Source organism: Watersipora subatra, chromosome 11 (assembly GCF_963576615.1).
Source record: "Watersipora subatra chromosome 11, tzWatSuba1.1, whole genome shotgun sequence".
NCBI classification, from domain to species: domain Eukaryota; kingdom Metazoa; phylum Bryozoa; class Gymnolaemata; order Cheilostomatida; family Watersiporidae; genus Watersipora; species Watersipora subatra.
In genome coordinates, this window is record NC_088718.1 from 3,614,107 (window position 1) to 3,638,971 (window position 24,865).

Here is a 24,865-nt window from a genome sequence, read left to right on the forward strand (position 1 = left end):
TTTTTGACTCTTCCAGACTATATCTGACTGTGACTACTGATACTAACACTTGCAATAGAGTTTTCAATATTCAGCCATTTTACAACTTTGATTTTTTATGCAATTGAGCTTTTCAAAAATGATCAATTCAAATGCCCAACGATTTGCAATGTTGCTTACACATTTTTAACACAGTTACTGTCTACCCGACAATAGCATAGCGTTTATATTTACCATGGCACGGCTATGTGCGAAGAAGTCGATATAATCTCTGTGATTTACACATCTCGGATAATTTGATTTTCTTGTAAAACAGTTAGCCATGATTAATGGGGATTAAACAAGCAGCTAGTGACTTCTTTGACTGTCTCACAAAGTCGGTGGGCCCAACAATGACTTTTAGTTTGGTTATTCTTGAAGTCAAGAGTTCTAATAAACATACTGTGTTTTAGAGAAATGTGTGGATTAAAAAAGTAGCTAGTCTCTCATTCGTTACTTGCATACTCACATAGAGGCCACATTCCAGTCATTCCTTGTCGCAACGACCCCAAAATTGACATTCGGAAATCCAGCATTGCCATCTCCATTCTAGTGATGTCTAAAACATGCTTCAATCATTCTCGAAAACTGGAATATTTTATATAAACCTCAACTTACCTTCAGATCGTCGCTTTGATGAGCTAATACTTATCTTGCAAGGCAAATGAACTAGCAGCTGTCTGCATGAAAAGACATGACAATCACAACAATGTCACCCTCATTAATAATTTATAGCTTATTGATTCACTTTGGCAACCCGTTCAACTCCTGCATTCTATGTTGATTCTTATTGATCAGCAGCTCTGACATTGTTGACCCAGTACTGATTGATGCAAACATATTTAATTAGAAAATACGGTAGAATCCAACAAAAAATGAAAGCATTTACAAGAGGGAATTATTCCTCCACCATGCAGACAACTCCCAACTACTACTGATATCAGTAATAATGTAGTGAATTGGTTTTGCTAGAAAGCTTTGTTGTATTAAAACACTAGTCCTAAACCAAAGCATGCAAATACACACCAAAATTAAAGTGCATAATCACCATAGTTACTTTTTGATCGCTATCGTAACAGGTATGATAGCCATAGCTGGGATATCTAAGCATAACAATATTAAATTAATAGCAGAAGTATTAATAACTGTTAAAAGTTTTTTTTCTGTGATAGCTACAATACACTGATAGTAACATTCCTACACACACACACCATTAATATGGCAAGTGATAGGACATATATGTAACCTGAAATAAATTAATTGGCTTTGACATTCATTTCATTCAATAAGCATTTACTTGAGTTATCCATGAATCACAAAATACAAATTAAGAATTCTTTTCGATTTAACTTGAATTCTAAAATTATGTAATTTGCATACAATTCCTTGGCATAAATGCTGTAGTGCCCACCAATTTAATGAGTATTTGTCAACAATATTCTGCTAGCCGTTTGGTTCAAAAATTCGGTGAACAGCTCAGAAAATCCATAGAGAAGAACTTTTGTTGAATTAAGTCCACTCTGTCGACCAGTAGATGCTGATCATTGAGTAACTGCATCATCTTCTACATACCACTGATCAATTAAAATAAAAATTTATATTTTTAATATTGAATCAATCTAATTTTGTAGGTTTTCCAAATTGTTTTATTAACAAAAAGTTTTTTTCAGCCATATTTAAACCTTAAACCGTACTGAAAGCTCATTGCTGGTCATTGATGAATGATCACTGAGGAATCTGTCTATGGTAGACACTTTTCTTTCAAACAAGAGAAGCTACTAATTACTAGTGTTCATACTGTATGTATTTGATACAATAACGGAAATGATAAATAGTATTTACAAAAAGTGTAAAGCGCAAAGAGTACAACAATAAGCTATAGAGAAAGAATATGACTAGTTGAGGTCAAGGCTGCAGAGAGCTTATTTTGGGGACTGAACTGCATCGAGGTTGCACGGTGTCGACTCATCATCATAAACCTGACAAAACAAAAAAACATTGTTCCGTTTCAAGATGAAAAACTATGTTAGAAAGGTGCAGTAATGGAAAATTGTATCCCACCTCCTGAACAAACTCTCTTTGGTTCTGACACCATCTACTCTAGGTGAAAATAGCATTCCATGTATGGAAAAGTATGGAGAATGACTTACGCTCACTGTAGATGCTATCTCTGTTTTGCCAAACTCATTGAGAGCTCGTGTCACCTGCAGCTGGCATGAGAGTCTAGCAGTATTCAGAGCCTGAGATGTGAATGAAACTGTTGTTAAACATTAACCATCAACTGTTAACTAAAGGCTGAACATCAACAACTAAACACCAACCAGTGCTAACAGCTAACCACCAACCGCTAACCATCAACCGCTTACTGGGAGCACCTGGTGGAACTAATACAGTAAAACCAACAGCAGCAGACAATTTCATCAGGTTATAAAATCTGTAACAAGTCATAAAAAACAAGTTTGCAAGCTGTAGACATGGAGAAAGTGCATATGGGGGTCAATATAAGAGATTTTACCACGTGCTTATTTAACCCTCTGCATCCTCCCACGGGCAGAGCAACATTTATGTCACAGCATTTTAAAAGTAATAGTTTGTCATATACGTTGAAGCATCAGACGAAGTCAAACAAGGAACTATTTCATGAAAAACTTTGTATACTGATAGATTTACAACTTATTTTAATGGTTTATTTTTTCAAAGTTTTGATAAAACGTTTTAAAGCCTTCAGGTTATAAACCATTCTATTCAGGACGAATCTGAAAACAGTCGATCAGATTTAAACCTTAGTGACTTCAAATCATACTGCAGTTCTGACGATTCTGTCAATCGATCTTCTCTGGCACACCTTCACTTAAACCACAGCAATGACAACAAAAGAAAATCTTGAATATTGATGTAATCCAGTCACTATTAGTATCAATTTGTGAAGAATTTTTCGATGATCACTTCATTATGGGTTAATATATTAAACACACCGGTTTTGTGTTACGACAAAAATAGTGAGCGAACAAAATGACAATAATTTTTTCAAAATTAAGTTGCCCACAAATGGGAACTCAGAAAATAAATTTGCCCCCACAGAGTTGAGCTGGTATCATTTGTTTGTTGGTTTTCATGGCTGAGATTTTCTTAATTGCATTACATAAATACAAACAACCAAGGCAATGATAGGAGACGAGAGTATGGTCATAAAACTCATGACAACTTTCATGGAAAAAAGAGAACACCAAAATATAGATACTGCATAAAAGCACCCACCTCTGCCTTTTCTTTTTCCATTTGCTGCCTTTGCTGCTCTAAAGCACTCGCTGTCGTAGCGAGACTCTGCTGCCGTGCTGCTTTGATCATGTGTTTCAGGGCCGTAACTTGCTGTTGGAGATTATCCACCATCTACAATGAAAAAAACAAAACAATGTGGGAAAAGTTTTATGCACAGGCATAACGTGTTATATAGGGAAGATAAAATAGAATTGGCTTCAACACACTCCAACTTAAAACAATCCAACACAAACAAATGCTACTCATGTGAAACAAACACGGGGATCCAATTAGTTTAGAACCTGTAGAACTATTACGAAAACTATATAATTTCAAAACTCCAGCCTGGTTCCTGAGAACCGGCCTTTTAAAGGTTGACTTGCAACAAAGTTTACTTTACAGTTATTTATTATCAAAAGATTCACCATGTCTTACTCTGCTGTGTTGTAGGTGCAAAATATGTGGAAATGTGATTACAAGGTCTTAAAAGCTCAAAAACGAACAGTTAATCGCCGTCATCACAAAACCGCCGTAGATAGGAATCCCTTTCCAAAACGGCTCGAATGGGATGTAGCTGAACAAGATAGCTTCTGTTTACACTTTAGTGCAACCTCATTTGTCGAAATATTTTCACAAATATACTTCACGCATTCAATAGAACCATGTCTATTGTCCTTACACATCTATTTCATCATCATTGCAATGCTGTCACTTTGAGCACTGATATCTAAAAACCTAGCCTAAAAATTAGTTTATTCTTTTAACCTTAGCTCGAAGAAGTGCATATCAACCTCTGATAAACATAAGGAGCCTGTTGGTCACCTGTGATAGTCGAACAATGCTGCAGGAATTGTTCGTGCCATTTGGCAGGAAGTATGGGTTACACGATCAGATTACGACTAGATGATTAGACCAAACTGAAAGGAAACTGTAAAGTAGCGAGCATCTATTATATTTGATAAGGGCTTTCCAGTCGAACCCAAAATGTTTGTCATAAACCAGTACTACGAGACAATTTATATCGAGCCTTTTATTGGCCTTTCAATTCAACATCACATGTCAAAACAATAACCACGCCGAGTAGAGCGCGTCATCGAAATAAAGGTATGCCAACCTACGACATTTTCGTGATGGCAGCGATTAACTGTTTGTTTTTTAGCTTTCAAAAGCTTGTAATCACATTTTCACATATTTTGCACCTACAACACAGGAGAGTGAAACATGGTGAATCTTTTGATACCAAATAACTGTAATGTGAATATTGTTGCAAGTCAACCTTCAAGGCCCGAGGACACTATCGTTCAATTCAACGTTCAACTGTACGATGAACCGCAACGATGATCTGTTTTTACATCAGCAACAAAGATAAGGTGTACACACTATGAGCGATTAGCTGTCGGTGAACTATTGCGAATCCTTTTATGTTTACGTAGATCTTTACGGCATCACAGAAACCGCAACCATCAACAAACAGCGAATCAAAATGGTAACAATTGCGTTCATCGGTGTCAAAGTTCAACACGTTGAAAGTCCGCTAGCAACAATGACATTGGGTACCATAGAGTTATCTCCCCCTAGAGTGATAACTACCCTAGAGTTTCCGGTGCCATCAAGGAGCGTTTAGGCCACGCCCATTTTTTGTGCTAGTCGCTCGTAGTGATTGGCAGAACAATAACATCAGCCATTAGAATGATCATGAATTTGCACAGTTAAGATAGTAATTATTGCTCATATTAAAGAGATGATGATTATAGTTTATTACTCTAATATATGCTTATCATTTAAAGCAATTCAATACTTACATAACTTGCAAAGACACTGAATAGACAGTGTTAAGTAAGTGAGTTAATGCAATCAGTTACTCATAGATAAGATAGATGGTCATACTGGGGTTGTATTACATTAGTGTGATAGAAAGCTAATTGACTGCTATCAACTATGAGCTGTACTACCGGGCGTTGCTCGAGTAATAAAGAAGTCTTTGGACAGAAAATTTATTTTTACATATTATAACATACTGTATACAACATTTACCATTCTAACTTTTAAACTCTATTCCCTGGTTGCAAATTGGAACTGTAAATGTTAGGCAACTCGTTATGAACACCTGGGGGTTTGGGGGGTGGTGGCAGCCCCCAATGGGGTTTGGGGCAGCGCCCCGAAGCTTTAGACCTTTTAAGCATCAGCAACCTTCAAAGTATGCATAAAGGCAATCAATTGTAAGTATCAAAATCTATATAAATATATTGTTTATGGTTCATAGTAGGCAAAACGTTTTTTTTATTCAACGACCAATATAAAACTTATGACACTACAGATTTCTGTAAGGGAAATTGACAGAACAAGAGCTATTACTTATTTATTGCAATAGCTCTAGTTCTGTCAATGTTTCGATGACAAAAATATTTCATAACTGATTCTGTATCTCTTTCAACATCTTTATATATGTAAAATATTAGAAGATTATTTAGCCGAGCCTGCTCCATGGTGCTCCTCGTCGATGTTTTGATTTGCTTCAATGCAGAAAAGGATCTCTCACTCACTACATTACTGGCAGTCAAAACCAATACTAGATTAGTGAGCCTGGAAATTAGTGAAAATGCAAGTTTGGGGTCTTCACACCCTTTCTCCCCAATTAAAAGCAATAAAGTTCAGTTTATAAGTCTTAACAAAGTCTTACAAGATCACTCATTTGGCGAAATCACCACGGAGACATTAGTAGTAGAATGCTAGTAGCTAATAGATTAGTTATTGGAATTTCCAGCCGGTCTTGGAATTTCCAACTTGGAAATCCCAAGTGAATGAGCTTAGAACGTAATTCTTAGTACATAGCCGCCGACAATCACTAAAAAGTTGGGGCGGCTCAGCCGCCCAGCCGTTCCAGAGAAGACTGGAACAAACTGTTCCAGAAGACAGACTGTTCTTTAGTACTGCTATTTCTTCTACGTTTGCTTTGCTTATTCTATGACTGTGATCATCACATTAACAGTATGCCAAATGGTAGTTTTTGTGCAGCCTTTGGCTGCTCCAATTCTAATAGCAAGACACCAGACAGAAAATTCCATGGGTGAGTCGTTGTAGTTTAGTTTTGTCAAGTTACTCGTTCATTTTTTCCGGTATATTTTATATTCACACAATAATATCATCAGTAGTTGAAATTAAAAAGGCTTGATTAAGCTGTATCAACAACTGAAATGAATGATCAGAGGTGTACCTAGAGAGATGATTGATTTGAATCATGTCCCTTGTTCTATCAATCATTGTTATGGTGTAGTAGGTATGCAAGCAAGTCAGTTACTTGTTTGATTCTGAACCCTCACTACCCTTTGTCTGTGTCCTTCCACTACCAGCCACTGGAGTTGATTACTGTTAGTTTGTGTTATCTATGACCTAATGCGACTGACCCTCCTTCATTTGTCACTCATTCACTATTCAGTTCATTTTTTATAATGTATACAGATTCCCGCTGAAGAATGAGAAGATGGCAAATAGATGGGTTCTTGCAACCAAGAGAGTAAATTTAAAACTTACTCCGTCAACCAAACTGTGCTCAGATCATTTCACAGATGCTGACTACACAGGTCCTCCAAAACAATCAAGATTGTTTCCAACTGCTGTTCCTACTATCTTCAACTTCCCAGAACACATGCAGGTTAGTTTGTTATGAACAGTGTTATCATCCAAAATAGACTGTGCATGTAAAGCTTCTTGATTTTTTATAAATGCTTTTATGTATGCACCCGGTTTGGCTTAGATCTTTGGTATTCTTGTAGTGTTTCCATACCAGGTGGAGACCCATGAATTATCACGGAATTATTAACATAATTTTCAATATTGATCGCCCAAGACGCAAACTACATAGTATTAGTTTAATACAATGTTTATGTCCCTAGCCGAAGAAATCTCAACCAAGGAAGAAGAGACCACTCTCGAGCTCCGGTGATGAGACAATAGAAGACTCTGCAACAGCTAGCTTTATTGACCCATCTCCCTCTGTAGCATCAGAACATGACTACTTTGCTGATAAAGGTTGGCAAAATCACTATTGCAGTAGTCATCATACCATGACCAATTAGACGCATGACAAAAGTATTCATCTATGTTACTTGTCGGAGTCATCCTGTCCAACAAATATTAGTTGGAAGAAATATAATCCATCATCATGAAAGTTACGTGGCAGTAAATCTATTTTGTATAAAGGTTATTATTATTAATACGCGAGTCTGTTTGGATACAACTGACTGTGATTTCAGATGAATCTCTCCTGAAGCTGAAAATGTCAAAAGAAAAACTTACTAAGAAGGTTAAGACACTTTCCAACAAAATCAGAAGGCAAAGCCAAACACTCACGAAGCTTAAAGACTTGATGTTGGAGCTCAAAAAAAAGAATCTGATTGAAATGGAGCAAGCATCAGTCATTGAGAATGCATTTGATGGAGATATTTTGGATTTGGTCAAGAGTGAGCTCAACAACACCCGTAAAGCTCTAAAGGGAAGGAGGTATTCACAGCAAGTAAAACAATTTGCTATGACCCTTCACTACTATAGTCCTCAGGCATATGAGTATTGCCGCTCCATCCTATCCTTACCCCACTCTTCATCCTTGCGCAACTGGCTCAGTAACATTGATTGTGAGCCAGGTTTTCTTGCAAATGTTGTTGAAGTTTGTTCTCAGTCCACCTGTAAGGATTTCTCGCTTGTAGTAGACAGCATGTCCCTTATGAAGGGCACCTCATACTCGAATGGAAATTTCACAGGTTATTGTGATTATGGTGGGCTGATAGGTGAAGACAGCGTCAATCTTGCCACAGAAGCACTTGTTTTCCTGCTGGTTCCATTGCACTTCAGTCGGATGCAGTATCCTGTTGGCTACTTTTTAGTTGATAAGGTTAATGCTCAAGTCCAACTTGAACTTGTAAACACTTTGCTCAGTATAACAGCAGAGAAAGGCATCAAAATCCGTAACATTACACGTGATGGTGCTGCAGCTAATCAGTCTATGTTGGTCAAGCTTGGTGCCAATCTAGATCCCCTCAACCCTAAACCCTACTTCATGCACCCTATATTAAACTACAACATATATTGTACATTAGATATATGTCACATGTTAAAGCTTGCCAGGAATGCTCTAGCTGATGCAAGATCTTTTGAGTGTGGTGATGAGAGGATTTGTTGGAGCTACTTCGCCAGTCTGTCAGAGCTTCAGGATAACATAGGCCTCCACCTAGGAAACAAGCTCAACTCTCGCCATATATCTTGGAGAAAACAGAAGATGAAGGTCAAGCTTGCGGCCCAAACATTCAGTCAGTCTGTGGCTGATGCTCTACAGTATCTACAGGATAGCAAGACTGAAGGATTTTTGGATTGTGGCCCTACTATCAAGTTTACCAAACAGGTCAGAAGCCTATTTTTTTGTACCAACTTACAATCTGCTTTATGCCTACCAAACTGTAAATCTAACTGACTTTACCCTCTGTAAGTGTTTATCCACTCACTGATTCTAGCTATGAACCTAAATATTTATCTATCCCTCTTTGTTTTGAACCTGGCTCACTATTCTTCCTCTAACTTTTAATCCACCCAGCTATAACCTACTCAGCTCATCCAAGCTCAAAAAATTTTGCTCATACATTTTGTTCACCATTGATTCAACACTAATATATTTTTGTAGATTGATCAGGCATTTGACTGTCTCAATTCAAAGAGTGTTTATGGAAAGTGGACCAAGGAACCTCTCACACCATCTAATCTAGAGTCCAAGAAGCAGTTCTACGACAGATTCAAGAATTACTTACTGGGTCTGAAAACAATCGAAGGGCAGCCACTTCACACTTCAAGAAGGAAAACTTTTGTTGTTGGTTTCCTTTGTACATTCAAGGCAGTGTTAATGTTGGCGGAGGAAATGTTTTCCAAAGGTCTAGGTTATTTTTCTACATTTAGGATAAGTCAAGATTTTGTTGAAACCCTTTTCAGCAAGGTTAGGAGAATGGGTGGCCATAACTCCAATCCTTCAGCTCAACACTTCAAGGCTGCACTGCGCAAGCTGTTGTGCAATCAATCCATCAAAGCCTCCAAAGCAGCCAGTGTTGTTGATTGTGGGTCTACATCTGGGGTTTTTTCCCTTGAATGGAGCAAACGGTCTGCTCCCCTACCAAACCAAGATTGCCAGCTTTCTCAAGATTTAGTTGACCGACTCAGCACTCTTGTTTCCCGGTCAAACACTCACAGGGAAAACATTCTTGTATACATAGGAGGTTATATTGTAAGATCACTGAGTGGTAGAGTCAAATGTGATACCTGTGCTTCTGCTCTAACCTACCTCAAACCACCCACGTATTGTGATGATGGATTTTTTGCTATCAATGATAGCCATTATCGCCTTATCAAGACGAAAGATAGGGGGGGTCTTATCATTCCTTCACAGCCAGTAACAACCATTCTGCAGCGGTGTGAGCAGGTCATTCTCACATTCCTGGACCCTATGTTTTTGACTCAAAAGTGTGTAGTCGCTAAGCTAGAAGCATTGGTGTTCAAAAGCCTGATGGAGGATCAACCAGCCAGGCTTTTTACACACCAATGTGAGCTGGTTGAGATGGAGTTGGAACATAGGCTCCAGCTTGTGAGAATGGTAGCCAGCAAATATCTTGACATCAGGATAAAGCACTACATCACAAAGCACAACAGGCTGATTGTAGAGGGAGGGAAGGAAAGATCAGTTCTCTCACGACTGATAATTTATAAACACCAGTAATATATATATATATATATATATATATATATGTATGGGGATGCAGTATCTGAGTATCTATCTACTGATTTCATTAACTCACTTACTTAACACTGTCTATTCAGTGTCTTTGCAAGTTATGTAAGTATTGAATTGCTTTAAATGATAAGCATATATTAGAGTAATAAACTATAATCATCATCTCTTTAATATGAGCAATAATTACTATCTTAACTGTGCAAATTCATGATCATTCTCACGGCTGATGTTATTGTTCTGTCAATCACTACGAGCGACTAGCACAAAAAATGGGCGTGGCCTAAACGCTCCTTGATGGCACCGGAAACGCTCGTGTTGTTGAATGCACAATTATCACTCTAGGGGGAAATAACTCTATGTTGGGTACTCATTGCACAATGATGTCATAGCAGCTAATCATTGCAATCCAATGCACAGATAAATGTTGATTTGAATGATAGTGTGTGTGAATGATAGTGTGTGTGAATGATAGTGTGTGTGAATGATAGTGTGTGTGAATGATAGTGTGTGTGAATGATAGTGTGTGTGATAGATAAACACTATATGGAGAGACAAGTCACTATAGATAAACACTATATGGAGAGACAAGTCACTATAGATAAACACTATATGGAGAGACAAGTCACTATAGATGAACACTATATGGAGAGACAAGTCACTATAGATGAACACTATATGGAGAGACAAGTCACTATAGATGAACACTATATGGAGAGACAAGTCACTATAGATGAACACTATATGGAGAGACAAGTCACTATAGATAAACACTATATGGAGAGACAAGTCACTATAGATAAACACTATATGGAGAGACAAGTCACTGTAGATAAACACTATCTGGAGAGACAAGTCACTATAGATAAACACTATATGGAGAGACAAGTCACTGTAGATGAACACTATATGGAGAGACAAGTCACTATAGATAAACACTATATGGAGAGACAAGTCACTGTAGATAAACACTATATGGAGAGACAAGTCACTGTAGATAAACATTTTATGGAGAGACAAGTCACTGTAGATAAACACTATATGGAGAGACAAGTCACTGTAGATAAACACTATATGGAGAGACAAGTCACTATAGATAAACACTATATGGAGAGACAAGTCACTGTAGATAAACACTATATGGAGAGACAAGTCACTGTAGAAAAACACTATATGAAGAGACAAGCCGCTGTAGATAAACATTTTATGGAGAGACAAGTCACTGTAGATAAACATTTTATGGAGAGACAAGTCACTGTAGATAAACATTTTATGGAGAGACAAGTCACTGTAGATAAACACTATATGGAGAGACATGTCACTGTAGAAAAACACTATATGAAGAGACAAGCCGCTGTAGATAAACATTTTATGGAGAGACAAGTCACTGTAGATAAACATTTTATGGAGAGACAAGTCACTATAGATAAACACTATATGGAGAGACAAGTCACTGTAGATGAACACTATATGGAGAGACAAGTCACTGTAGATAAACACTTTATGGAGAGACAAGTCACTATAGATAAACACTATATGGAGAGACAAGTCACTATAGATGAACACTATATGGAGAGACAAGTCACTATAGATGAACACTATATGGAGAGACAAGTCACTATAGATGAACACTATATGGAGAGACAAGTCACTATAGATGAACACTATATGGAGAGACAAGTCACTATAGATAAACACTATATGGAGAGACAAGTCACTATAGATAAACACTATATGGAGAGACAAGTCACTGTAGATAAACACTATATGGAGAGACAAGTCACTATAGATAAACACTATATGGAGAGACAAGTCACTGTAGATGAACACTATATGGAGAGACAAGTCACTATAGATAAACACTATATGGAGAGACAAGTCACTGTAGATAAACACTATATGGAGAGACAAGTCACTGTAGATAAACATTTTATGGAGAGACAAGTCACTGTAGATAAACACTATATGGAGAGACAAGTCACTGTAGATAAACACTATATGGAGAGACAAGTCACTATAGATAAACACTATATGGAGAGACAAGTCACTGTAGATAAACACTATATGGAGAGACAAGTCACTGTAGAAAAACATTATATGAAGAGACAAGCCGCTGTAGATAAACATTTTATGGAGAGACAAGTCACTGTAGATAAACATTTTATGGAGAGACAAGTCACTGTAGATAAACATTTTATGGAGAGACAAGTCACTGTAGATAAACACTATATGGAGAGACATGTCACTGTAGAAAAACACTATATGAAGAGACAAGCCGCTGTAGATAAACATTTTATGGAGAGACAAGTCACTGTAGATAAACATTTTATGGAGAGACAAGTCACTATAGATAAACACTATATGGAGAGACAAGTCACTGTAGATGAACACTATATGGAGAGACAAGTCACTGTAGATAAACACTTTATGGAGAGACCAGTCACTATAGATAAACACTTTATGGAGAGACCAGTCACTATAGATAAACACTTTATGGAGAGACAAGTCACTGTAGATAAACACTTTATGGAGAGACAAGTCACTGTAGATAAACATTTTATGGAGAGACAAGTCACTGTAGATAAACATTTTATGGAGAGACAAGTCACTGTAGATAAACATTTTATGGAGAGACAAGTCACTGTAGATAAACATTTTATGGAGAGACAAGTCACTGTAGATAAACACTTTATGGAGAGACAAGTCACTATAGATAAACATTTTATGGAGAGACAAGTCACTGTAGATAAACATTTTATGGAGAGACAAGTCACTGTAGATAAACATTTTATGGAGAGACAAGTCACTATAGATAAACACTATATGGAGAGGCAAGTCACTGTAGATAAACACTACATTTATACGAATACACAAATTCACAAGCAAAATTCAATAAGGTTCAAAATTAAAATATAAATAAATAACCTGCGCGGTGACAATAAATAAAGATAAAAATGGGTGAAAAATCTAAATTATTGACAAGCAGACGTCTTATTCACTACTATTAAAGCCTCCAATGTTTATAGGAGTAAACTACAGCTAGTCTCGTGGAATAGCATTTCTGCACTCTGTCTGGTGAATTCAATACTGAATGCAGAAACTGTACTACTTGTTTTTCTATACAAAAGCTTGCACTATCTCTGGTAACTTATTGCATATACTCTTGTGCAACAATTATTGCATGTATAGCGCAACACCTGATTTTTTTGGATAAAAATCTGACACATTTTCATGTACTTTTTGTATAATGTAACTCATGCTTTTGGTATATCAGTCTTTTACATTCCGCATGTTTTATAAAAAAGGGCAACAGGCTTGTATCAATGCAGGTAGAATCTAGTTGATACTGCGCGACTGACCTAGCTAGTACAAGGTACGCTCATGTGACCTCTGGTAGCCCTCGTCAGGCATTTAAAACCTAAAGCTAAAACTGGTGTAACTTGTGAATACACAAACAGAAATCGACTTGATGGTATTATCTAACAGAATTACAGCATAAAATAATGCAAGTAAATGCAAGAAATATAACAAACTCAATCAAATATGAAAAAAGCAGAAGGAGTAGAGGTGAAAGATAGGGTAGGTATTGCAGGCACATATCAGAAAAGAGTTGCAATGGGCAAGGCATTACCTCAGTAATGTAAACACATGTGAATGAACAGATGCATTGATTAAAGAAGAAAAAGAAAACATTGTTTTCATTTAAATAAGGCATTTGCAAGTTATATGAGGTACCCATAAGCTCAATACCACTCGGCTAGCCCTATACATGTAGCAGTGGAAAGAAGACTGTACACTATGAGATGTTAACAGGTTTACTGGTAACGCCAGGGTTTGCTGAAAGTACCGTGAGAATGTCACTGATAATGCAAGCGTCTGTAACCTCTAAAAAATGTTACCTGCATATAGTGAGAACACCTACATTTTGCATAAAAAATGACTAAAACAACTCACAAAATGCATGGTATATACGGTGCTAGCTACCCTGAAAGGTTAGAGCTTTAGAAGAGAGGCCGAGTTATGAAAATAACCAGTTGTCTTTCATGTCTGTCGACTTAGCATCACTGAGCATAGGCCCTGGGTAGGTTTTACGCCTCGCAACACATGCATAAGGTGCCTTTCTGTTAATTTCTGTTACGTACAAGCCACATTAGTGGTTGCCTCAGAAAAATCCCCTTTTGCTGCATACATCGCTTTCTTTTATTGTCCAATAGCCAATCTATATTTCTATTACATAATTTACATATTTTTGCAAGGAATAATGAATTGACTTCACTTGTCGATCACAAATTGACTTACCAGTCAAAACATCCATCCTTAGAAATCCAACCTTGGTCCATCAGATTTATAAATGCCGACTTCAATGTTATAAAAAAGTTAGTTGTCTCAAGCACTACACAAGTCTGTCCTCTAGTTCACGTAACATATAACTCTTATTTCATTGATACATTTGGTTTCGACTGACTAGTGCCAACAAATATTTTCATTAAAATATTAATTCAAAGGAATTTTGAAGAATTGAGTCCATCATCAACCGAGTGACTGCAGCAGCGATCTCGCACAGCAAAGAGGCTCACTTGTCTATATACATTGCATGTCTGCGATTCCGTAAAAAAGTGAAACAGGACTCAGCCACCATGCTGATCATTGGCAGCTGCTGACAACACTCGAGGCGCAGGTTCGTATTTCAACGACATAGTCCGACAAGCGTGTAGCTAGTGCTGGCAGTCTAAATGAGAACCAGACTTAAACGCCTGCTAAAGATGTTGGAGCACTAATGCTAGCTTCCTAACAGATTATCTGATTATGAATATCAGATAATCTTTAACAAGCATACTCATATGACAGTTTCAATAACAATGAAAACTGTCATATGTTGCTCTAGTTTAAACAGAACTAATATAAGATTGATTTCCACCTTTTTGTCTAGATTGGAAGCTTCACACCTTCTTGCAACATATTGCTAACACCTACATAAACTATGTAGGAAAGGGGAGTTGTCTGCTCTATCTTTAATAAACATCTCTCCTATATAGAATAAACTGCAGAAGACAGTTGAATTAGGACACGACTCATATACATTCGCTAGAGTAAAAAGAAAGAGCATGCTGTACCCTGTCCAAGTGTGTAAAGCAGTCATCATCAGCAGCACTGACTGTGACATCTTCTGAAACGGAGGCTTTTGTGGATGGCTCTTTACCATCTGAGGTAGAATTATCAGCATGCTGAATGTGCAATTGCATCTCTGCAATGTGACAGCATTAATATAAGCTGATGTGCTGTTAGAGTTACACCATAACTGAGCAGCTATGTAATATTAAGTACTCTACAAGAACTTCACAAGAACTACCCCACCGCAGAACTACGTGGCAATATGATCTAGCCAAATGTATAATGAAGAGAGAAGAAACACGTGACTACGTGTTTACGAAACTTCTAATGCTTCCACTAAGCCCAAAGAGAGTGCTATTGAACAAGTTCCAGATCAAATGATACAATAGCAAACTAGTATCTCATATTTAACATCTGCTGAATATCAAGACTGTAAATTATAGAGGATAAATAATAGAAACCGATTGAATAATACTACTATATCATAACAATGATGATTCCTCTATTAAGTAAACTTGCATACCTCTATTAGATCTGAACCTAGAGTAAACCTACATTACATCTGTCTATTACATCTGAAACATAGAGTAAACTTAAATCTCTCTATTAGATCTGAACCATAGAGTAAACTTAGATATCTCTATTAGATCTGAACCATAGAGTAAACTTACCGCTCTCCATTAGATCTGAGCCATAGAGTAAACTTAAATCTTTTTACTATATCTGAAGCATAAAACATTCTAACGCACTAAGGCTAACGAGCATCAAGCACTCACCAACAAGGTTTCCTTCACTGTCATTCACATGAACTGTCTCATGAGTGAGGTTACTTGATACATGATCTACATCACCAGCCTTCAATCCTATAAAAAACCAAGTCAACATAGAGGCACCAGCATAACATGAGACATATGCCACAAAAGTTAGGCGATAACAATAGCACACATGTTGTAACATTCCATAAGATGACTACATCAGGATTAACATTGCACCAGAGCTGCCAATAAAGATGAACTTACACAAAATTTTAGTAGATTTTATCAGAAAGTATCAGTATTTTTCTATCATTTGCGATTGTTTTTTATGTTTAATGTGATCAGACTGCCAGGATGCTTCAATATTGGAATCAATATAATTTTCTCGCGGTTAAAACACTTGGATAAAGCAAAAGAGGGAATATGACATCTATAGTTGGAAAGAGGCCGACAGAACAGAGCAACTTCGCTGCAACTTTAAAGTAATAGCCGATATCAACGATAGCAACAAGTGATATCATTTCGCACATATTTTTCTTTTGAGCATTTTAACCATGATCAAGTTGTGTTGATTTTAATTTTGAAACATCCTGGCAGTCAGATCTCCTGAAACATCAAAAACAATCTCAAATGGTAGAAAAATATCGATACTTTCTGATAAAATCTACTAAAATTTTGTGTAAGTTTATATTTAAGTTATCTGTGATCAAGGATTCTAATTGACTCTACAGTCCACCCCCGAAACAAATTTGTTAAATCGAAGTTTGACTGTCAGGCCCACATTGGAATGAAAACTGCTTTAACATATTCGATCAACTGTTAATAATGCCATTATCAATCATATTTTATACATAATTTTGTAAAAATGGTAAAAGCAGAAAAGATTTTCAGCACAGCGAAGCAAATCTATTTTTAAACAAATTTACATTAAAAGAAAACGAAAACTGTCAACACTATTTGAATTACAGCTGCTAAACATTTTCATCGCGGTTCCAATCGAAGCACCTGTCAAGCACTGTCAAACTGTAAAGCACCTGAACAAGACTACAATAGAAATAACTTTGTATTGACTTCTTGTTTTTTCTCAATATCATGGTGCCCTTACATCTTCAGACGAAAACTGAAAGATGTGTGCTAAATATAGAGCATTTAGTATAACAACTATATTAAAAAGCCAAAAGTGTAATCGTGCATGTGTATGTCTGTTGGTTCGTAAAAACCCTATCCATATTCACATCATTTGTCAGATTTCATCCAAACTTGACACGCATCTACTCCATGCCTTCCGCCGGATCACTGAAAGTATTTGGTCTCCAATTTCTGTCTGGTTCTCAGGAACCAGCCTCTTAAACACCAATCAACAGGCTATATGATTGAGAATGAAAGATACCCTGGGCATCACCTGGCTTACTATTAGCCCGACAGTAAATCAGAGATAGTTGATTATTGCAGGTATATGTAATGGAGTGTTGGTCTACTATGTTGAATGTCATGAGTTCAAAAGCTGTACAAAGCAAATCTTTTATTGAGCGCTTTAATTACCTTCTACGCTATTTCTTTAGTATAACAGTTTCAAGTAAGTTTACACGATCAGAGTTTTACAAGTATTAGCAATCGACTGCCTTCCGACTTTGCAGACTAACCATTACTATAATAAAAGCCGTGCTTCATCAAGTTAAAAATTCTCGCTCAAATGGGTTATGAGAGCAGACAGTCAGAGGTCCACTTGTTACCCACAACTCAATTAATATGAAACAAATAGGTCTACTACAAGCAATGCCGGACTCAAATGGCAATCTCAAAACTTTCATTTTCTATATGCGTCACTCTCTATCCGACTAAAAAATCAAGAAAATGCTCTTGCGTACAAGAGGGACAATTGCCTTCAATAAACTATTGTTGTGAAAGTGATGTGAGAATTTGTGTTGAAAATCTACACAGGGACTATCTGACTAAAAACAAAAAACATGGTCATGATTAGTAGGTCTTCGTGCTAGTAACTTGCAGTAATACTCATGTGCTGCAAGTTATCAGACTGAAAATGCTAGTCTATATATATAGATCTCAGAGTTTGTCAACGTCTGTCATCATTCGGTGTCTGTCCGGTTATACCGATTAAAAATCTAGCAATGAAAATCAGGTTTCACAGAAGATTTGATCTTTGAACCTCCAGTTCACAAGGCGACAAACTAACCCATTAAAGGTTGACTTGCAACAAAATTCACATTACCGTTATTTGATATGAAAAGATTCACCATGTCTTACTCTGTTGTGTTGTAGGTGCAAAATATGTGGAAAGGTGATTACAAGCTCTTAAAAGCTCAAAAACGAACAGAAAATCGCAGCCACACGAGACCGCCGTGGTTTAGATTCCCTTTCCAAAACGGCTCAAATGTGATGTAGTTGTGAGAGATGGTTTCTGTTTACACTTTCTTGCAACCTTATTCGTCGAAATATTTTCACAAATATACTTCACGCATTCAATAAAACTATGTCTATTGTTCTTACGCGTCTATTTTATCGTCATCGTAATGCTGTCACTTTTAGCAGTGATATCTTATAACTTACGGTAAAAATTCGTTTAATTTTTTAGCCTTAGCTTGAAGGAGTACATATCATTGTCTGATAATCATGACGAGCCTGTTGGTCACTTGTGATAATCGAAAAGTGCTGCAGAAATTATTTGTGAAGTATTGGATCACATGATCAGATTACGACTTGCCGATTAGACCAGGCCGAAACAAAACTGTAAAGTAGCGAGCATCTATATTTGATACGGGGTCTTCGGTAAAACCCGAAGTGTTTGTCATAAACTAGTACTACGATAAGTTTTATATTGAGCTTTGTATTGGCCTTTCAATTCACGTGAGAACATACGTGACAAGACGATAACCAAATTTCGTGGTTACGTCATCGAAATAAAGAGATTCCAATCTACGGCGGCTTTTCGTTTTTGAGCTTTTAAGAGCTTGTAATCACATTTCCACATATTTGGCACTTACAACACAACAGAGTAAGACATGGTGAATCTTTTGATACCAAATAAATGTAATGTGAATTTTGTTGCGAGACAACCTTTAAGATAAATGGATGCAATGGATTATTGGGCGATGAGTCATCATGGGTTAAAGCTCTGTGTTAAGCGCAACATCACAAAAGCTTGCTCTCACGGCTCTTGTTAGTAAATTTAGCAATACAGATACTACCCCAGGTATCAATAACATGTTAACGGACCACAGACATCAACAGCATGGCAACAGGCATTAGTTGAAATTGAAAGAGTTTAACTGGACTGCCATTTAACAGAAAAAGTTGCAGATTTTGTACCTTCCACTGTGACTTTTCGACGATTTTTAGATCGGGATTCAATCCTCGAAGGTGATACTGGTCTTCTCTTGCGGTAAGGAGTGAAGAGCCGCACCGGTCCAGTCTGAAAGCACCATGAAGATATACAGCAACGACTATTGTATCCATTTATTTTCCATTTAAAAGCAACCTCAATCCTAACCCGTATCCTCTGCTGATATCTAACTAAGATGACTGCATAGCTATGGTTATTTGGCTGCTTGAACACACAATAGAAGATGCTAAGAACAAGCCATGGAACACAACTTGTCATCTAAAAAACATATATTCAGTGATGCCTCATCGAGCTCTAAAGGAGTTAAAATGTCATACAATCTGTAGCAAATCAATAGATCGAGTCGTCTTAAGAGACAAATACCAAAATATAAAAATAAAATTAGATTTATCAATGGGATGCAACTCTAGTTTTTGTTTTACACTTAGACTCATGACAAGCATTGATACGCATTGCAGGTTTCCAAGACATTTTTCCTAATACTCATAAAATCTTTCGACAACCCAAAAAAATAAAAATCTTCTCCAGATATCAAGTAAAAAATCTCAGACTCAATAAGAGATGTGTAAAAGTAATGGACAGACGTGCTACTGGTTGGTCTACATAACACTAGACTACAAGCGAGTTGAACTAATCTATCTTTAAAGCTGCCGTTCTACAACTGTTGGTTCAATGTCTACTCACTGCATGCTCATCATCACAGCAGGCAGCACACGTGCAGCAGCCGGCATGTGGCTGGAGGATTCCATCCTCAATGAGAGAGACGACCGGCCTTCCTGCATACCGAATGCTTCTTTTCCAGTCCTTGCTGTTAGCCCTAAAAATATACTGCTATAGATGACACCAGCGACAACATAGAGTAAACCGAGTAGTAAACTAGGAGTTGTCTTACTATTCCTCAGTGTGAAGATTTCATAAATCTATTGATAAGTCAAAAGGGTCATTGCAACTTACCTTGCTTGACCTCTCAGCCGTTAAACAAATTGTAAGAAAGTATCCAAAACTCCAAACGACAAATGAATGGCTGGCATACAAATAGAAGAATACAGGCTAACAACGGCATGTATGCTATCAATTTGCACAACATATATAAGTGAGGACAACTCTCAGTCCTTCCAGCTCTGAACAGCGTACATTTCACGCACTAATGTAACTTAATAGTTAAGTGACAAAACTTCAAAATTACACTTATTTATAGCAATAGAATCAAGATATTTTGTTCTTTTGTGCCATTATTTTGATGTTAAAAACACAAAAAACTAGTTTGAGACAAAACTTTTTGGTTACCCAACATGGCAGATAATTATAGCACAAGGTCGAAGCAGATTCTAAAAATAAGCCTAGCAAAATCGAGAGGTGGTTATAAAATTACACCAATTGGTGTGTGTGTGTGTGTGTGTGTAACTTGTGAAATTTGTTAGTAAGACATTCTTCCTTCACACAAATTAGAAATAGAAAAACTTTCATGAACATTAGCTGCTCTCGGAAGTCACATTTTAAAACATTAAAGCTTGCTCTGCTTTTAGGAATAAATAATTATTTCGAACAGATGATTTTTAGATAATCTAGTTGAAAAAATGAGCTGTTTAATAAAATTATATAGCGTCGCAGCTGTTTTCAGTTGATATTGTGCAAAAATCGCAGATCTTTCTGTTATTAAAGGTAAATGTGTCAAGTTGGCAAGTGTAATGTTAAATGATATTTAGTGTGAATTACGCAAAAATATATATCAAACACCAATTTGCAATGCTATCTGCTACTGTTAACACAAAAAGCAATTTGCGCTGTCAGTTAATCTAAAATCAAACGCGATAAAATAGCTGCTCAGAAAACAAATACTTGTAAAAAGTTGTAAAAACTGACAAGCATATATTCGACTAGCCGAATGCCCGGCGTTGCACAAATAATAAAATAATCACCAAATGAATTTGAGTAACTTACTTGGTAAGCTAGCAGTCTAAATCTTGACTAAAACAATAGCAGTGTTCTAAGTCGGGTTAATAATTGTTACGTGACGCGTAATGATCAACTGTGCTAGTTAATAACCCTAAGCGCTATAAGTATGAGTGTTTTAACCAATGTTATTAATCGCAATCATTCATCAATATGGTCAGTTGAATGATCATAGTGTAGTGGTTTCGATCGCCGGTTTTCAGACCTGGAGGTACTGCGATCAAATCCTCTGCGAAGACAATTTTTCATTGCGAGATTTTAATCGCAATAACTGAACACAGAATGACAAAAAAATAGACAAACACTGAGATTTATAGCCAAGTCATGAGGTCAAGTCAAGTGCCTAAGTCATACTTTTAAAGAAGTTTAACTATAAAAATGTAAACACCATCTTGGACATGACAGACTAGATTTTTTACACAATTTTTCAGGTTAGACATAGGTACTTAATTTTTCAGGTACCTAATAGACTTAATTTTGATATACTTAATAGTACTTAAAAGACATTAGAGATTCAAACAGAAAACAACTGTGTAAAAAATTAGCTTAAACAAGTCTATTAGTGTTAACAGTTTCCAACTCAGCCTTTTTTTAGAATTTAAAGGTTGACTAGCAATAAAATTCACATTACAGTTATTTGGTATCAAAAGATTCACAATGTCTTACTCTGTTGTGTTGTAGGTGCCAAATATGTGGAAATGTGATTACAAGCTCTTAAAAGCTCAAAAACGAAAAGCTGCCGTAGATTGGAATCCGTTTATTTTTCTGACGTAGCCATGAAAGTTTGGTTGTTGTCTTGTCACGTGATGTAATAAAAAGCTTAATATAAACTTATCGTAGCACTAGTTTATGACGAACACTTCGGGTTTTACCGAAGACCCCGTATCAAATATAGATGCTTGCTACTTTACAGTTTTGTTTCGGCTTGAACTAATCGTCAAGTCGTAATCTGATCATGTGACCCAATACTTCACAAATAATTTTTGCAGCACTTTTCGATTATCACAGGTGACCAACAGGCTCATCATGATTATCAGACAATGATATGTACTCCTTCGAGATGAGGTTAAAAAATTAAATGAATTTTTACGGTAAGTTATAAGATATCACTGCTAAAAGTGACAGCATTGCAATGACGATAAAACAGACGCGTAAGAACAATAGACATGGTTTTATTGAATGCGTGAAGTATATTTGTGAAAATATTTCAACGAATTTTCGGTTGCATGAAAGTGTAAACAGAAACCATCTACCACAGCTACGTCATATTTGAGCCGTTTTGGAAAGACAATCCAAACTACTGCGGTCTCGTGTGGCTGCGATTTTCTGTTCGTTTTTGAGCTTTTAAGAGCTTGTAATCACATTCCCACATATTTTGCACCTACAACACAACAGAGTAAGACATGGTGAATCTTTTCATATCAAATAACTGTAATGTGAATTTTGTTGCAAGTCAACCTTTAACTAAAACAATTGCACTGCTGAACTCTTCCAACGCTCTAAAGTGCTCCGATGATCATCAAAATCTGTTTGTAAGACACATTCACAATATGTTCATCCTGATCCCACAAGCTTGTCTTTAGAAGGACGAGTTACCTATTAGACGTCATAAGTGAACGGACATCAAAAGCAGATAGAAGTCTGTGAGAAATTGCCAGTTGTTATTTTAAATTACTTTTCATTCATTTAAATAGTCTCTGATCCTAATACTTCACTTTAGTGAAGGGCTTGCCGTTCAAGAGCAGTATCTCAATTAGTCAACTCCTATGCGTATGGGTCAAAACAGCTGGCATTATATGTAATGAATTATTTGAGTAAAACAAACACAATAGCATGTTAAAGACCAACTTAGATAAAATTTAAGTAGATTTTATCAGAAAGTATCAGTATTTTTCTATCCTTACGATTGTTTCTGATGTTTGAGGTGACTTGACCGCCAGGATGTTTTAAGAATAAAATCGGCAAGACTTGATCATGGTTCAAACGCTGAAAAGAAAAATATTTGCTGAAATGATGTCACTAGTTATACGGCTGCTTGTCTCTCTCATTATTGATATCAGCTATTGCATTCAAGTTGCAGCTCTATTTTGTCGATCTCATTGCCGAAGTGCAACCATAGACAACATATTGTACTTTCGTTCACATCTGAGTGTTTTAACTATGATCAAGTTTTTTTAACATGTTAAAATAAACATGCTAAAAGTTTTACTTTTTACCTGCCACAGTAGACTTCCCATTCATTAGGCGTAAACCATTGGCCATTTGATCTTATACACTTTCCTCTTCCACCTGCAGAGAAGATTGTACGTATCTGCCTATTTCAGTTCAACAAGCTAGTAATTGAACGCCCTAGATATGCGTATAGTAGATATTTTAGATGAAGACATATAGTCGGGTAGACCAAGGACCGAGGTCACAGAGTTAACAGAAACTTGCCACTCAATGGTGAAATCATAGTAAATTATCAAAGTCACAAAACCAACCAGCCAGATTAAAAACCGGCGATACATGTTTTATTTATTGAGCCACGGGTGGGCCAATGCATGCGTCACCATACTAGAACACGTATTAGGAGAAAAGAAAAACATGTTCACTGAATTAGTAAAAAGAGTGAACTTGAAATAACTACGCAAACGGACAATCTTTGTTTGCTGACACTATTGAGAGAAAACGATACATTGCATACATTCCTGAATACTAACCAGATCCAAACTTTCTCTTGTGTAGTTCCCCATTTGTATTCTTACATCTTACTGGTAAAGCTGCTTCATAAACCGAATCATCCCACTGATATTTGGTTATCGGTCTAGCTCTATCATCTACTTGTGCTGAAGCAATTAAAGGATTAGATCCAACGCCAATTGCTCTCAGACCTCCTTGTTGCAGTTGATTTAAATTGATGTTTAGATTGTCAAATGCAGCTTGATCTTGAACGATAATACAGCTTTTTAGCGAATGCCCGCCACCATTGGTTAGCTGCTCAGCTGGAAAAATACCTTGACTAGTTGCTACGAAAAACTGATCAGCGTTTAGCTCGGATGTTGGATTAGCAATCGTAATCTTACTCCCGTTTGAGTCAATGCTAGAAATTCTAATACTTTCATCAACCACGTGCTCGTGTTGTCCAGTAAAACGTTCGGCTTCATTCGCCAAATCTCCACCGATGTCCACTTCGTCTGTCATCGTTATATTCCCTCCTAACAAAATCAGCTTGGATACTTGAGAACAACTCTGAGAAACCATAAGTGTTTTACTAAACTCATAATTAACTATGTATCTTTTACATAATAACAATTATTGTAGTTATGCGTTCAATATCTACACAAACATTGGCAACTTTGACTTTTTAAAGCAACATGTCGGCTATATCCGGATGAACTCGATGATACGCGTGCGCCTTCGTACTAAACGAAGAAAGCTACGTTATTTGAATAGTTGTGTTGTTATGTAAACGAACACTAAAATGTGTTGACTCAACCCCTTGCAATGGTTGATAAATAAATTAACGGCTTATATATGAGCAATCTTTATTGTGATAATCAATAGTCATATTTTACAACATGTTTTCCACAAGGTACCACAGCAAGTAAGCTAACTAAAAAGCAGCGTACAACAAAAAAATAAAAAAGAACAACACAAAGAAAC

At 36.7% G+C, this 24,865-nt stretch overlaps 1 protein-coding gene across 1 annotated transcript; it reads right to left on the reverse strand.

Moving 5' to 3' along the window:
• Positions 1–1,798: 1,798 nt before the first annotated feature.
• On the reverse strand, positions 1,799–24,579 carry LOC137408408 (uncharacterized). The gene is made up of 9 exons (XM_068094928.1): positions 23,923–24,579; positions 23,437–23,509; positions 19,952–20,084; positions 19,234–19,336; positions 15,928–16,014; positions 15,154–15,284; positions 3,277–3,408; positions 2,169–2,258; positions 1,799–1,997 (listed from the first exon to the last, which is right to left on the reverse strand). Exons 1-9 carry the CDS (start codon positions 24,461–24,463, stop codon positions 1,941–1,943), a joined length of 1,347 nt encoding a protein of 448 aa, XP_067951029.1. The 5' UTR covers positions 24,464–24,579; the 3' UTR covers positions 1,799–1,940.
• Positions 24,580–24,865: the final 286 nt, after the last annotated feature.